The sequence below is a fragment of the Lynx rufus genome, unplaced genomic scaffold (genome assembly GCF_022079265.1).
Source record: "Lynx rufus isolate CCGP_SWC_20201006 ecotype Redwood Valley unplaced genomic scaffold, mLynRuf1.p SCAF_7, whole genome shotgun sequence".
In the NCBI taxonomy this organism is placed as follows: domain Eukaryota; kingdom Metazoa; phylum Chordata; class Mammalia; order Carnivora; family Felidae; genus Lynx; species Lynx rufus.
The window spans coordinates 25,905,575-25,920,000 of record NW_025814889.1 but is presented as its reverse complement, the minus strand read 5'-3'; the positions used below and the strand labels follow the sequence as shown (position 1 = coordinate 25,920,000).

The 14,426-nt window shown below is 39.1% G+C and overlaps 1 protein-coding gene across 3 annotated transcripts in view; it reads left to right on the top strand.

Moving 5' to 3' along the window:
* Positions 1-14,426, top strand: part of MPP7 (MAGUK p55 scaffold protein 7) — a 299,853-nt gene that overhangs the window by 71,782 nt on the left and 213,645 nt on the right. Inside the window, exons 1-2 of one of the 3 annotated variants that reach the window (XM_047065427.1) lie at positions 7,410-7,679; positions 10,406-10,563. In XM_047065427.1, the coding sequence (XP_046921383.1) occupies positions 10,527-10,563 (37 nt within the window). In that variant the 5' untranslated portion in view covers positions 7,410-7,679; positions 10,406-10,526. Of the gene's footprint in view, positions 1-7,409; positions 7,680-10,216; positions 10,305-10,405; positions 10,564-14,426 lie in introns of those variants that run through there. The other 2 variants (XM_047065428.1, XM_047065426.1) reach the window with 2 other exon arrangements.

Sequence of the window (14,426 nt, the reverse complement as noted above, 5' to 3'; positions counted from 1 at the left end):
TAATGTTGGTGCATAAATCACTTTGAATTCTTTTGTAGAATTTAAAAGGCAAAAGCATTAAAGTATAAATCTATGTTAAAAGACACACAAAATAGAAAGATGCAATTTGTGACCTCAATAACATACAGTGGGGAACGGGGGACAGAAACGTAAAGGAGTAGAATTTTTGTATACAATTAAAGTTATCAGTTTAAAATAGATTGTTAAAGGTCTTTATATTGTTGTCAAGTTTCTCCTAAGGGAACAAGGACCTGGGGTTTTCTATTCCACCATCTTGCTGATGTCAGTTCCTGTATACATTTGGTTTTTAACTCCTGTCATTGTTAGGGTATTTTACCTGTTTTACCATACCTGTACAGATAATCGAGACTGTGTTACTATTAGAGGCTTTATTGCTAAAGGGCTAGATTTTTGGTAATTTATAATTTGATGTTAAATGTAGCTCTTTAGTAAACATAGGTTTATTCTATTTTTGTGCATGTTAATTTAAATGGAAGTGATATATAATTTTAATAAGGCTTGTTTTGTTGGCTGATTTATTTTTAGGCTTTTCATGTAATATTGAAATTACTAGGAATTGTAGACAGCGCTGTGGCGACATTGTGTTAATAAGAAAGATTCAGTGGAGTCTGAATCATGTTCTTGAGCTTCTAACATATTCGATTATTTACTGTATAGAACAGAGAAGAACAATATCCTTAGCCGCCTTGCAAAATGTGACAGATTTCTGGAAATATCTGTGGCTATAAATAGGGTATGAGGTTTGTAGATTGGTGTCACCCTAAGTGTTCAAAATCAATGGATTGAAGGCTGGGAATATTGTTTTCTGAATCGACTGGAGGTTTTGGGTGGTCAGTCCGAGAAGGCATGATCAGGGGACTGAAGAGCAAGCTAGAGAATGTGGACATGAAATGAATTTTCTTATTTATAAATAAACAGCATAACATAAAAACAAGGGTATTAAAGGAAAGGTTGTGGGAAGGAGGGAGCTAGTATTTGAGCATCTAGTGTGTTTCTCATGCCTTAGATACATTGTTTCAACCCCCAAAGTTGAGTGAGTCAAAAATGGTATTTCTGTTTGACAGCTGAGAAAACTGAATGGGAGCGGTTAAATAAGAGAGTTAAGGGGCAGCGTTGTGTAGGGTGATGGGCAGTATGGACATTAGATCCATACATACTGACATTAGAATTCTTTCCAGCTGTGGGCTTAGGGCAAGTTGCTTAAAATTCAGTTTCCTCCTCTGTAAAATGATAATAGTGCTTACGTTAGAGGATCATTGTAAGAATTAAATGAAATAGTACATGTTGAGTTTTTCATCTAATGTCTGGGAAGTTGTATGCACTTAATGTCACTATATATATACATATATATAGTTATACTTTATATATGCTTATATACAAACATATATATATAACTTAAATTGGTATTTTACTGGTTTCCCAAGATCTCATACCTTGTAAGCTGTGCATATAGTACATAGTAGAATCAAGAGACCGGTCTCTCACCAAAGCCTGTATTCTTTTTATTATAGGACCTTTAAAAGTTTGGTAGATTAGAGGAAATGAGAAATAGATGAAGTTGAAGTCGAAAGTGTTAATAAAGCTGTCATCTGTTGATTGGCTGCTGTCAGGTGTTTTACTGATGTCATTGCATTTAACCTCATTTCGTTAAATAGTCTGGCCAAGACCAGGAGTCAGTATGGCAGAGCAGGTCTGTCTCATTTCAAACTCTGTGCTCTCATTAGGTGGTGCTTTCTCCCTATAAGTAAACTCATGGGGTTATTCTGACCTTGCAGAGAGAGGGAGTTCGTGGAGAAATGGAACCAGTCACGTATAGAAGTACTTCTGAACAAGGTTCATTATGCAGTCTTTTATTTAATGTTTATTTTTGAGAGAGAGAGAGAGACAAAGTGTGAGTGGAGGAGGGGCAGGGAGAGAGGGAGACACAGAAACCGAAGCAGGTTCCAGGCTCCAAGCCATCAGCGCAGAGCCCGATGTGGGGCTTGAAATCATGAACTGTGAGATCACGACCTGAGCTGAAGTCGGATGCTTCACCAACTGAGCCACCTAGGTGCCCTGCTTCAGTTTTTAAGGACACATGATGGTATGGCTTCCTTCCTTAAAGGAATCTAGTCAGGTGATTTAAGCCCGAGAAAAATAGAAAATTATACTGATGTATCTTAATTATCGAAAACAACTACAAGATTGGCTTTTTTTCCCATAGAGAAGACTTAAGAGAAAACAGGTGGAATGCTGGGATGGATCTGGAATTGAGAATTGGTCAAGGAAAATAGGAAGTTATTCTCCCCTGCCCTGACCATTAGAGGAAAGTGCTAAAACACAGAAAAAAAAAAAAGTGGGTCATTTATGGTTCATGGTATACTCTTGAAAACTATCCATGATTCTTTAGTGGTGGATGGTAGGGCATAAACATAATGAAAAAAAGCCATCGTCCAAAAAAAAAAAGCGTCCCATTGTGAGAGGTGGGGGATGTGCACAGCTCTAGAAATGCTGCCGGTTTTACTTGAGAAAGATCCGAGGGAAAACACTGGGCTCGTGATGCACTAATTTGCTGTAGATGGTTTGCAGAGTCTGGAAGGAGCTCATTGCTTATGAGTGTCAGTTCATGCATTACACCTGTACTTCCGGTGGGGGGGAGGGGGCAGGAATTGAGTGTGACAGTGTGTGCCTTCTCTCCAAGACCCCTGACCAGGGTCAGCTCTGCCATGTGCTTAATGCCCCTTTTGGACGAGCAGGGCCAGTGCTCCTTGTAGACTTTCCTGGTGGCCTTACAACCTGGTGTCTTGGCCTGGGGATTCTAAAGCAGCATTTCTCCTCTTTTCAGTCTAAAGTTTTACAGGATTCTTTCAGTGGGATTCTACTTTTTCTGTTGCTTCGGTATTTATGGAAAGGAAATAATATGAAGCTTGTGTCATATAACAATGGAACCCTCTTGAGTTTGTAAAATGGAGGGTGTTTTTAATTTTTCATAATTTTTCCCTTTTCCTGGAGAGCTAGGATTTTTTGTGTGTGTTTGGTCATAAAAAACATATTTTCTTAATGTAGAGCACCCTAACAGGTTGCCGGTTTTAAATGAGTCTTAATTTTCTATGTGTACGGACAGATTATAATATTCTTGGAATAGATGAAATTCAGATATGATTTTGTGTATGATTAGGAACGGTCTAGTTTGCAAATCTGTATCTGTTATTTTGCATGCATTTCTGCATTAAACAATGGAAGTGGTTTTAAAAAACTCATTTCCTTTGAATATTTAAATAATTACCAAAAAAAAAATGTTACTGGAAAGCATGCTAATTTTAGATCTTCAAGTCACTAGCAGATTAGGGTGTCATGGCATAGAATAATGGTCAGCAAACTCAGCCCCTCTCTGTTTCTGGAAATAAAATACCACAGGAACAAAGTCATACCAAACTCATTTATGTGTTGTCTATGTTGAGACCAACACTATAGGGACCACAAAGGCTAAAATACTCACTGTCTGCCTTTTGCAGGAAATGTTTGCTTATCACTGGCATAGATTAGCAGTTCTCAACTTTTAGGGTCCGTGAACTTTTTACACTCTTTTTGAAGATTGGTTTTTATGTTTAGAGAGAGCATGAGCTGGAGAGAGGGGCAGACGGTGGAGAGAGGGAGAGAGAGAGAATCCCAAGCAGGCTTCACGCTCAGCACAGAGCCCAACGTGGGGCTTGATCCCACGACCCTGGGATCATAACCTGAGCCAAAATGAAGAGTCAGATGCTCAACCAACCGAGCCACCTAGGCACCCCTGGACCTTTTTACACTCTTAAAAATTATTAAAGACTTCAAAGAATCTTATTTATGTGCATTATATGCTGTTTACCATATTGGAGATTAAATCTGAGTAACAAGTTATTTCAGTTCATTTAAAAATAAATATTAGGGGTGCCTGGCTGGCTCAGTCAGTAGAGCATGTGACTCTTGGTCTCAGGGTTGTGAGTTCAAGTCCCACATTGGGTGTAGAGATTACTTAAAATCTTAAAAAAAAATAGCAATATTAAACTTGTTACGTGTTAACATAAATAACATTTTTATGAAAAATAACTTCTCAAAAGGGAAAACATTAGTAAGTTGGGAATTTCTCTGGTACCTGGATTAATAGACTATTATTTCCATATCTGTGTATTTTTTAATTTGTTGCTGTGTATTTCGGTTGAAAGATATGAAAAAAATCACACAGATCTGCAGATGGACAAGGGAGAGTATTTTAATAGCCTGTTCAGTGAATTGTGGAGATTCTATGGTACAACCCCAAAACTCATTGCCTGGTTGTTTATTAAAAGGAGTTTCAATGTGGAATCTGAAAAATATATGAATAAGCTTATCATATTGTAACTTTTGAAATCCATTGCCCTGCCTTGCGCTTTGAATGAATCTTCTATTCACGCATGATTTTCTAATACCACGTATTGATATTTTCAAAACTACTGGTTCACAATCCACATGTAGACATGATTTAAAAAATCACATTTGTTGGGGTGCCTGGGTGGCTCAGTCGGTTAAGTATCCGACTTCAGGTCATGATCTCGTGGTCCGTGAGTTCCAGCCCCATGTCAGTCTCTGGGCTTACAGCTCAGAGCCTGGAGCCTGCTTCGGATTCTGTGTCTCCATCTCTCTCTGCCCCTCCCCGTTCATGCTTGCTCTTGCTTGCTGTCTCTCTCTCTCTCTCTCTCTCTCTCTCTCTCTCTCTCTCTCTCAAAAATAATAAACATGAAAAAAGATCACATTTGTCAATATCACCACTGATCTCAGAAGAGCCTTTGGGTATTGGGGAGCTACTGGAACTATGCAAAATGGGGGCTGGTTGTAGTATGTTTGCATTTGTCAGTGAACTTGGTACCTTGCAGAGTGAGGACAGGACAGCCTATAGTGGAACCAAGTTTTATAAAATTCTATTTTGGGGGGCACCTGGGTGGTTCAGGAGGTTGAGTGTCGGACTCTTGATTTCCACTTCAAGTCATGATCCCGAGGTTGTGGGATCAAGCCCCATGCCAGACTCTGCAGTGAGCATGGAGCCTTCTTAAGATTCATTCTCTCTCAGGACACATGGATGGCTCAGTCGGTTAAGTGTCCGACTCTGGATTTCAGCTCCGGTCATGATTTCACAGTTTGTGAGATCGAGCCCCACAACAGGCTATGTGCTGATAGTGTGGAGCCTGCTTGGGATTCATTCATTCATTCTCTCTCTCTCTCTCTCTCTCTCTCTCTCTCTCTCTCTCTGCCCCTCCCCTGCTCAAGTGTACTCTTGTCTCTGTCTCAAAATAAACATTAAAAAAATTAAATAAACATTAAAATAAACACTAGATTCTCTCCCTCTGCCCCTCCCCTGTTCACGTACATGTGCATACTCTTTCTCAAATTAAGAAAAATTGTAGTTTTATTGCTTGAAAGCTTATGTTTTATCATTAGCAACACACACTGTCAATTTTTCTTGAGTCCCAGACTCCCTTCATTCATTTGCCAGACAATATTTAGCAAATACTCGAGCCTGACGAAGGGGACTAGCTGAATAATTTGCCTTTCAGTTGTCTTTTCAAATACAAATGGTTTCTCATGAAAAACACGGCTAGTATAGTTTACTAAAAAGCATCGCACAGGTGTTTTTCTTTGAGACAGACATGACTTCATTTTAAGGCAGCTTCGCTTTCTGCATACTTCTCATTTCGTCACACAGAACGTTAAAAAGATGGATACCGAAGAGGCAATTATTTAGTGATTTAATTAAGAACTTTTTACTTTATTAAGAGCATTCTAGAATGAACCCCCCCCCCTTTGTCTTTGTTTTGTTCCTTTTTCACGAGCGTGCTTGGCATTGAAGAGCACAAGGATGGGCAGTTTCAGTTCGGTGCCGGTGGAATTGCCCACCGTTCCTTTTCGCTGTCAGTGAAGACGGGCACGGAGCACAAAAGGCAAATGGCATCTCAGAGTTGCTATGAAAATAATTTGACCTACTGAACGCCTCTGAGAGGGTCCTGGAGACCGCTGGGGGTCTGCAGACCACACGCGGAGAACAGCTGGTATAAACGGCATAAATACCATTTTACATAAACAGATCTATGCCACTAAGCTACACGTTGCCTCCTTTATTTTCTTAGTTCTAACTCAGGAGGTTTTGAATAATGTTAACAGATACCAGTTGGCTGCTTGTACTGGCCAATATAACTAGTAAATCTTTCAGATGGAGCGTCTAAAAAAATCATCAATGTAAATTTTTTTTTTTTTTTTTAGAAGAAGTTTACTCTGTGCTATTTTATTGCTCTCTCAGATTTTGGAAGTGCAATTTGGAATATTTGTAACTGGTGAAGTTACTGGACGACTGGGTACAGTTGCAATCTCCAGCAATGGCAGCATATTACTATGATTATTTATGATGACAGTTAATTAGAAGTTTTCATGTTCTTGAATACTCCGCCCCATTGAGAGGAAATGTGTTTGGAAACTAGGTCCACTGCTTGATCTCTTGCTCATCTGCCTAAACTTCGTGGGTAGGTGTAGTATGGTGATTTATAGTAACAAATGTGTATTTGGTTTTCACACAGAGCTCCTAAAAACCCTTGGAATTAAACCCAGAGTGATAAACGTATCTTGTCAGTGATGACATGCCCCTTTCAGACACACCTGAGATCATGGTAATGCCGTGACTTGTGCGAGGGAAGCTCCTGAGAAGGGGGGCAGGTTGCCAGCTGACCAGCCTCGAGTAGGTTAGCGAGTTGGAACCCGGCAGTCCCACCTCTGGAGATGCGAGGAGGGCTAGGGGCCGGGCCGATTGAATCAACCATGCCTATAAAATGAAGTCTCCATAAAAACCCCGCCGGGAGCCGGTGCACCCCGAGAGGGAGAGGGCATGGAGGCTCCGTTCTCCTTCGCACACACCTTGCCCTTTGCGTCTCCTCCATCTGGCTGTTCCTGAGTTGTACCCTTTCATAATAAACCAGTGATCTAGTCAGTAAAGGTTTTTGAGTGGTGGCTCTCACAAGTGAATAAAAACCGAGCAGGGGGTTACGGGAACTTCCGGTCTATAGTTCATCCATCGGAAGCACAGGTGACGGCCTGAATTGGGATTGACGTTGGGGGGGTGGGGGGAGGGGTGCGAGTAGCGGCAGTCTTGTGGGACGGTGCCCTTAACCTGTGGGATCTGATGCTGTCTCCAGGTAGATAGTGTCAGAATTGAATTAAACTGTAGGACGCTCAGCTCGTGTTGCAGAATTGCCTGCTGTGTGGGAAACCACGCTTGGTGTCCGAAGTGACGTGTTGTATAGTGAAGTATAGAGAGGAAGAGGCACACAGGAAGAGTGTGTATTTCTCTAATAGTGTGTATGTGAATATTAATGAAAATTTTTGCAGGTGACTATGTCGCTAGGTACAATTAAGACCATTCTTGCTTTACTGAAAACTCCAAAAAACAAAACAAAACAAAACAAAAACAAAAAACAAACGAAAACAAAAAAAACTTTCAGCGACAAACACTTGCACTTCCACGGTCGACCATTAGGTGTCACGAGTGCTACGGGAGCCCTAAGGGTTACCCGGGGCCAGTAGAAATTGAACATTGTAAGCTCATAGACCTTCACGTATTTCACTGTTTCCACATGATCGATGCCAGGAGAACCTGATACTGTGTGATATATAGAAGCAAGGTACAACTGGAATAATGAAATTTCAAAAATAAGCCTTTTTAAAGGAGGGTTGTAATAGTTCTATTGGGTATTGTAAATGCTTCAGGTGCACTTGATACCGCTGTTAGGTTCCTGGCGTTTGGGTCTCTCTCTCTTTTATGGAAAGATGGATTGAACTTCAATTTAAGAATATTCGGTAATCCCTCTCAGGACATACTGTAACAGCTGGTATTTTTGTGTTGTAGTAAATCGATTCCATACAACAGTCAGTAATAATTATGACTGGGTTCTGACAAATTCCAAAGTATTTTCAATACATTTAGCCAAAGAAAATAACATGATTACTAGAAAAATTGAGCTCAGTTTGAAAGTTAAACCCAGCAACTCTGCTTCATTCCACAAAATAGTAAGCATTTTACTGGTTGGGATTTTATCAAGCCATTTATTTTTTATTAATATACTTACATATGTTCTGAGAAGATAATTACTTTGTAGCGTATATTTCTTAGGTGATACGGCTTTGGAAAAATTTAACCGCAAGTGTTCATTATGAAATAAAAAATGCGAAATGCTAAGGCCTTTCATAAGTGGCTTTATATGTCCAGCAGCATCAACTCAGAAGGATGTTTTGATGTGGGAATGTGAGGTTGTCTTAGTATCGCTAGAATGTTTGATATAAGCAGAAGATCACTTATTATACAGTGTTGGCGATTTATAAAAGTGAAGCATTGTAAGTTCTCTAAGGTGTGAGGAATGTGGTAGTTTGCAGGGTATAAACTGTATCGTATATATATTTCTATAGTTAAACAATCTGTACTATTGGAATTATGACTTATGGCATAAAGAGCTTAAGTTATCTACACACACACACACGTGATAGCTGTCTACCCACATACGTGTACATATTGCCTTAATGGGAGAAAGGTGTGTGCCTACACTTTCCAAATTTCAGCCGTTTCCTCCTTTTTTCTCAGCAAAACAGAGAAGTCTTATTGAATGCTTTCTTGAAATTATGGTCTGTTTTTTTTTTTTTGTTTTTGTTTTTTTTTTTTTTACTTTGAGTTCCAGTTAACCAACACTTGTATGTAGCTGAATTTTAATCCTGATTGTTTAGAATCATTTATGAAAGCAAAGGCAGAGTTATTACGTTTTAAAATTGGGGAAAACAGCCTCATGGGTGGGCGTTAGTGACACTTAAGTCTTTTTCTCTTATTTTTAGCTTAGTGATTTATATTTTCATTTGGTATTGAAAATAACTGCTCTTACATTTTTAATTAATAGTCTTCTCTGTATGGATATGTCTGCATATTTTAACGTTGCCAGCCTTCCTAATACGAAACAAAATGCAGGCCGTTCCAACAGATAGTCTGGTTCAAGAGAGTCTGGTGAGTTTTTTCATACTAAAGTTCACTTTGATAATTAAATAGCTAATTTAGAAGGTCTTAATAGAATTTTACAGTTTGGACTTTTTCAAGTGAAGTTTGGCAAGTTCATTTTTCCTTACTCTGTAATATGAATCAGCAACTTAAAGGCTTTATGAATTGAAGTGAGCCAGTTTTTTGAGTGTTTACAATATCTGTTTTTCTTGTTAATATATGTTAAAATATGCTTTTAAATTACTGACTTTGCTTTATAGAGAACTGGGGAAAATGCACTAAAAAATGGACCTAAACGCATTGTGTGGGTCTTCTGATTTCTAAAAAGTGTAAATGTAGTGTATTTTTCCGTGATTAGGCAGCCGCGGTCTAAATTTAAACCACATGGCCTTCTCCCGGGTGTCAGGCCAACGTAAATTTTAATCTTGCTACTTTCTTTTATGTTTGCATTTTATACTCTTACTGCTTGAGCTAAACAACTCCAGTTATAACGGCCAGCGTTTCTTGTTTGCTTGTTATGTGCCAGATGCTGTTGCGAGCCTTAGCGTGTGTAATTATCAAACAGTCCTGAAGTGCTGTTCTCTCCGTTTGTATGTAAGGAAATTAGGGCACAATAAGGTTCAATAACTTGTCCAAGATCACAGACTCAGCCGAATGAAAGGTCAAGTCAAACTCTGGAGTCCTTGCTCTTTAGCTACTATTCAATAGCGCCTTGCTAATTGTTTCAGGATAAACCTTGGTGAAAACAGCTTTTGAAAAAAAAATGGATATTTTTCAAAGGTGCATCAAAGCTTAGTTTTTACTAAAAGAATTTACTTTCATACGTTAGCTCGGATTGGTAGGTTTCGTTGAGATTACTAACACTTCTGTGAATCTCTAACATCGTCAATTCTAGTAGTTTTTCAGGGTGATTTCGCAGCTTTCAGGCAGAGAACTCTGCAGTTGTCTTATTAGGACGAGCTGTTGAAAAAATCACAATTACTTATAAGTTGTTGACAGTCTATAGAGTCTCTGTTCTGCAGTAGGAAGATAGCGTGGGATCGCAATAATAGAGGCAAAGGATTTTAGGATAGCATTGGAGTGCTGAATGCACAGACTGAGAACTTAAAGATTTTTACGCCAACTGTGAAAATCTTTAAGGAAGCCTTGATACATGTATGAGGAACTTTAACGGTTTTAATTAGAAACCTCCCATCAAGATAAAAAACTCCCGCACTTAATATTTACACGTAGCGGAGACGTGTAAACTTTGGAAGATCTGATCTTTCTGGTAAGTGTGTTGGAATAAGAATTTTGAGTTAGTTGCAGAATGTCGCAGTTTGGTAGTCTCCCCTATTATTATTATTTTTAAAGCGTTTCTTCTCTTTTTAGAAACGGCCTGCACGATAAATCTTGGTCGACAGCGTGGCTGTTGGCCACGGACCTGGACTCCCCTGTGGCTTTCTAAGTGGAGAGCGTTTGGTGCGCGTTGTCCCAGCCTGCGGCTTGCATCATGCCGGCGTTGTCAACAGGAGCCGGTAGTGACACAGGTATGTGAACCAAGAGGGGCGGTTTTCCTTCCGTCCTTGCATTTTCTTGTTCGCAGTGAAAAACAGCATTGCTTTCAGTAAGTGTGAACAGATCATGCCTGTTTTTCCGTAACCAGCAAGAGGGGCACAAAAGCAACTAGGATGCCTCCTTCCAAGGTAAACGTCGTCAGAGGACCTTGACTGAACACTGCTTTCTCCTGGTAGTGATGGCTTGTGCTGATGCTCTTATATGGTCTTCCCCTTTGTGATAATGCCATGCATTTAAATTTCTTTAAAAAAAAACAAACGAATATTTTAAGCATGCAATAAAGTATGGCAAATCCCATGATACTCCTGGTACTCTTCACTCAGGTTTAATAACCTTCAGACCTGGCACTGTTTTCCTTTAAGAAATACAATATTGTCCCTACCCCATTCTTGCGTTTTCTTTCTTCCTGTCACCGGAGGGGGTGGGGGGTGGCAACCAACTATCCTGAAGTTGATATGTCATTAAGGGATTCAGTTAAAACAAGCATATTTCACCTTACTATCCATTGTAAGATTTAGTGATACTTAGAATAAAGAGTTCCAAGAAAGAAAAAAACCACATGTATGTGTAAAGTCCTCTTCCTTCCGACCTGTTTCAGGAGGCGGGTGAAGGAGGTCAGTGCCCCTTTGAGGTCCTGTTCTGAGGTTCCCCGGAATCAGCACTCTTTGGTTTTAATTAAAAAAAGTTTTCAGAGTATGCTTGACGTACGATGTTACATTAGTTCCAGCTTTACAATACAGTGATTCAGCTTCTCTATATGTTAAGCTGTGTCCACTGACTACAAGTATAGCTGCCATCTGTCACCATACAGTGACACCATATAGTATCATTGACTATATTCCTATGCGGTGTCTTTTATTCCCGTGACTTACTCATTCCTTAACTAGAAGCCTGTGTCTCCACTACCCTTCGTCCATTTTGCCCACCCTCTACCCACTTCCCCTCTGGAAACCATCAGTTTGTTCTCTGTATTTATAGGTCTGAGAATCAGCACTTGTTAAAAATGTAGATTCATGAACCCTTCCCAGAACTTTTTTTTGGGGGGAGAGGGAGAGAGTATTTTAAGCAGGCTGCATGGCCAATCCCAAGACTCGGGGATCATGACCTGAGCCGAAATTAAGAGTCGGACGCTTAATGGACTGAGCCACGCAGGTGCCCCCCAGAACTGTTAAAACAGAATGTGAGTGGGGTGGGGGAGCTATGCCTTGTACTTTTAAGACCTCTCAAAAGAAATGGCATGGTATGTGACTAAAAAGAACGTCTCATGTGTTGCACTGACCGTACCGAATTTGGTTCCATCACTGCCGTTCCGTAAGCAGCTGAGATAGTGGTCTCAGTGTGGGCAGTTACTGGTACCATGATTTTCACAAAGCTGAATCACAAATTTGGAAATATCATTCTTGCTATTTCAAGCATATCCATCCTTAGGCTTTGGCAAGTTTTGTCTCATCTTTATCCATCAGTAATGATTTTTTTCCACTGTAATTTACACTGAGGGTTAGTTTTTCTGAGGAAGTAATTTTGATGTTTAAATACCTGAAAATCTTTTTTTCTCAAGACATTAACTTGGAAGCCAGCTCCTTTGGAAAAAATTTTTTTTCTTCGGTTTAGTTTTTATAAAGTCCCACATTGTGCTCTACTATATAAAATGAATGATTTAACTTTCCATAGTGGTTTGGGAAATTATAGATAAAATTTATTTGAGCCATAAATTTACTACAGTTATGTAATGAATAAGTTTCATGCCTTGCTGTTTGCCAAAAATGCCTTAGTTTAATTGAATGCAAAATATTGTTGCTTACATCTTTCTTAAGGAATGATTAAAATGGAGTATTTATAGTTTATGGGGCAGTTGAAGGGTCAGTCATGAAAATAGCAGAGGCTATTCAGAATTTAAAAAGGACCTTTCCACACGTAGCTGGCTCCCTTGATGCGGATCTAAAGTGCCTGTGTCATTCACACCTGGCTTTGTGATATTTTTTGACCTGTATGCTGAACAAGGCTTGAGTCCAGCAGAGAAGACCTGCTCCAAGAGTCACTGCATTCAGGGAAGTTCCAAAGTATGGTGCACGCATCAGATGCTTATGGTTCCCTTCTAGTCCCTTGCAGACCAGATGCAGTTTGCCAGTCAGGGGTCATTTTTGCCCTAAGCAGGGTTGCTTAGCAACGTCCTCTCCTGGGTACAGAGCTAGAGAGCGTAACCGAAGGGCAGAAGCAGAAGCTCGGGTGGCAGGGGAGTGGCTCCCAGCGGCCCCTGATGCACATAGTCCTCGTGTGGGACTATACTTTCAGTGTAAAGCTTATACCACTTCTCCCTCTCCCCCTTTCTACTGATTTCACCAAGGGAAAAAAATGCAATTACACAGGTAATACATAAAACATCGTCGTTGTCAAAGATGCATAGATAAAAAAAAGAAAGGAATTCTTAATTACCCACCCATTCTCTGCCTCAGTCTCATTTTCTTTCTCATTTGATGAGTATCCTTCAAGAATGTTGTATACATTAAACACTTACACACGGATGTACATAAGTGTGTTGTTTTATGTCTTTGTTCCTTTCTAATCAGATTCTGTTCTACTCTGTGGATTGTTCTAGAACCTTTTTTCCTATATCAAGTAAGATCTCAGAGCTGGAATTCCACAGGGTGTGTGTGTGTGTGTTTGTATATGTATACATACATGTATGTATATATATATGTATATATATATACACACACACGTGTATGTATACATACACGTGTGTGTGTATATATATGTATACGATGTATATGTATACACACACGTATATGTATACATACGTGTGTGTATATATATACGTGTGTGTATATATACGTGTGTATATACGTGTGTGTGTATATACGTGTGTGTATATATATATATACGTGTGTGTGTGTGTGTGTGTGTGTATATATGACCTATCTATCTATACAACCATTTATGTATCTACCTCATTCTTTTAAACTAAGGCATACTTTTCTGTAGTATCACAGTGTAATGAACCATACTTCTGTTGATGAAAACCCTGGTTTTGCTTCTTTTATAATATTTTGGGAAAAAAGATGTGAGTATTTAATGGATGTTATCAAATTGTCCTCCAGAGTGGTTAAGGCACTTAATGATCCCATGGACAGGACATTGGGGATTCTTTCCCCCATATTCTGGTCGAGCTTCGATATCATAAGCCTTGATAATTTTTGCCCATTTGATGGATAAAACATGGTATCTTAAGTGTTGAATGTGCATTACTCCTGATATTGAGCAGATTTCCATTCGTTTAATGGCCATTTATTCCTCTGATTTGTCAATTCACATCCTTTCCCATTTTTTCTATCGGTTACCATTTTTTCATGTTTTTACAGAATTTCTTTTATTTGTATTTTGTATATTATGGGACATTTTAGGTTGAATGCCATTTTTTCTGGCCAGCCGTTTGTCCTTTTTTTCTTAAATAGTATTTCTTTTATTGAAGTTGAAAACTTTTATGTGGGCAAATCAATCTTTTCTGTATGGTTAATGCTTTTTTTTTTTTCCTTGTGCTTTCCTACCTACTGCAAGGTCATGAAGATATTCTCTAAGGTTTTTTTTCCAATAATTAACACAGTTTGTTTGTATACATTTGGAATTTTAGCCCAACTGTAATTTATATGTGGAGTGAAATAATAATTGTCTAATTTTATTTCCCACATGAACAACCAGTAGTCCCCAAATAACTTATTCAGTAGTCCATTCTTTTGACATAAATTTGTAATATCCCCTCCATTGTTCACCAATATATGTTCTGGATTTTCTTTCTTGTTTTTTTTTTTTTTTTTTTTTTAATTTCAATGGACTTTAT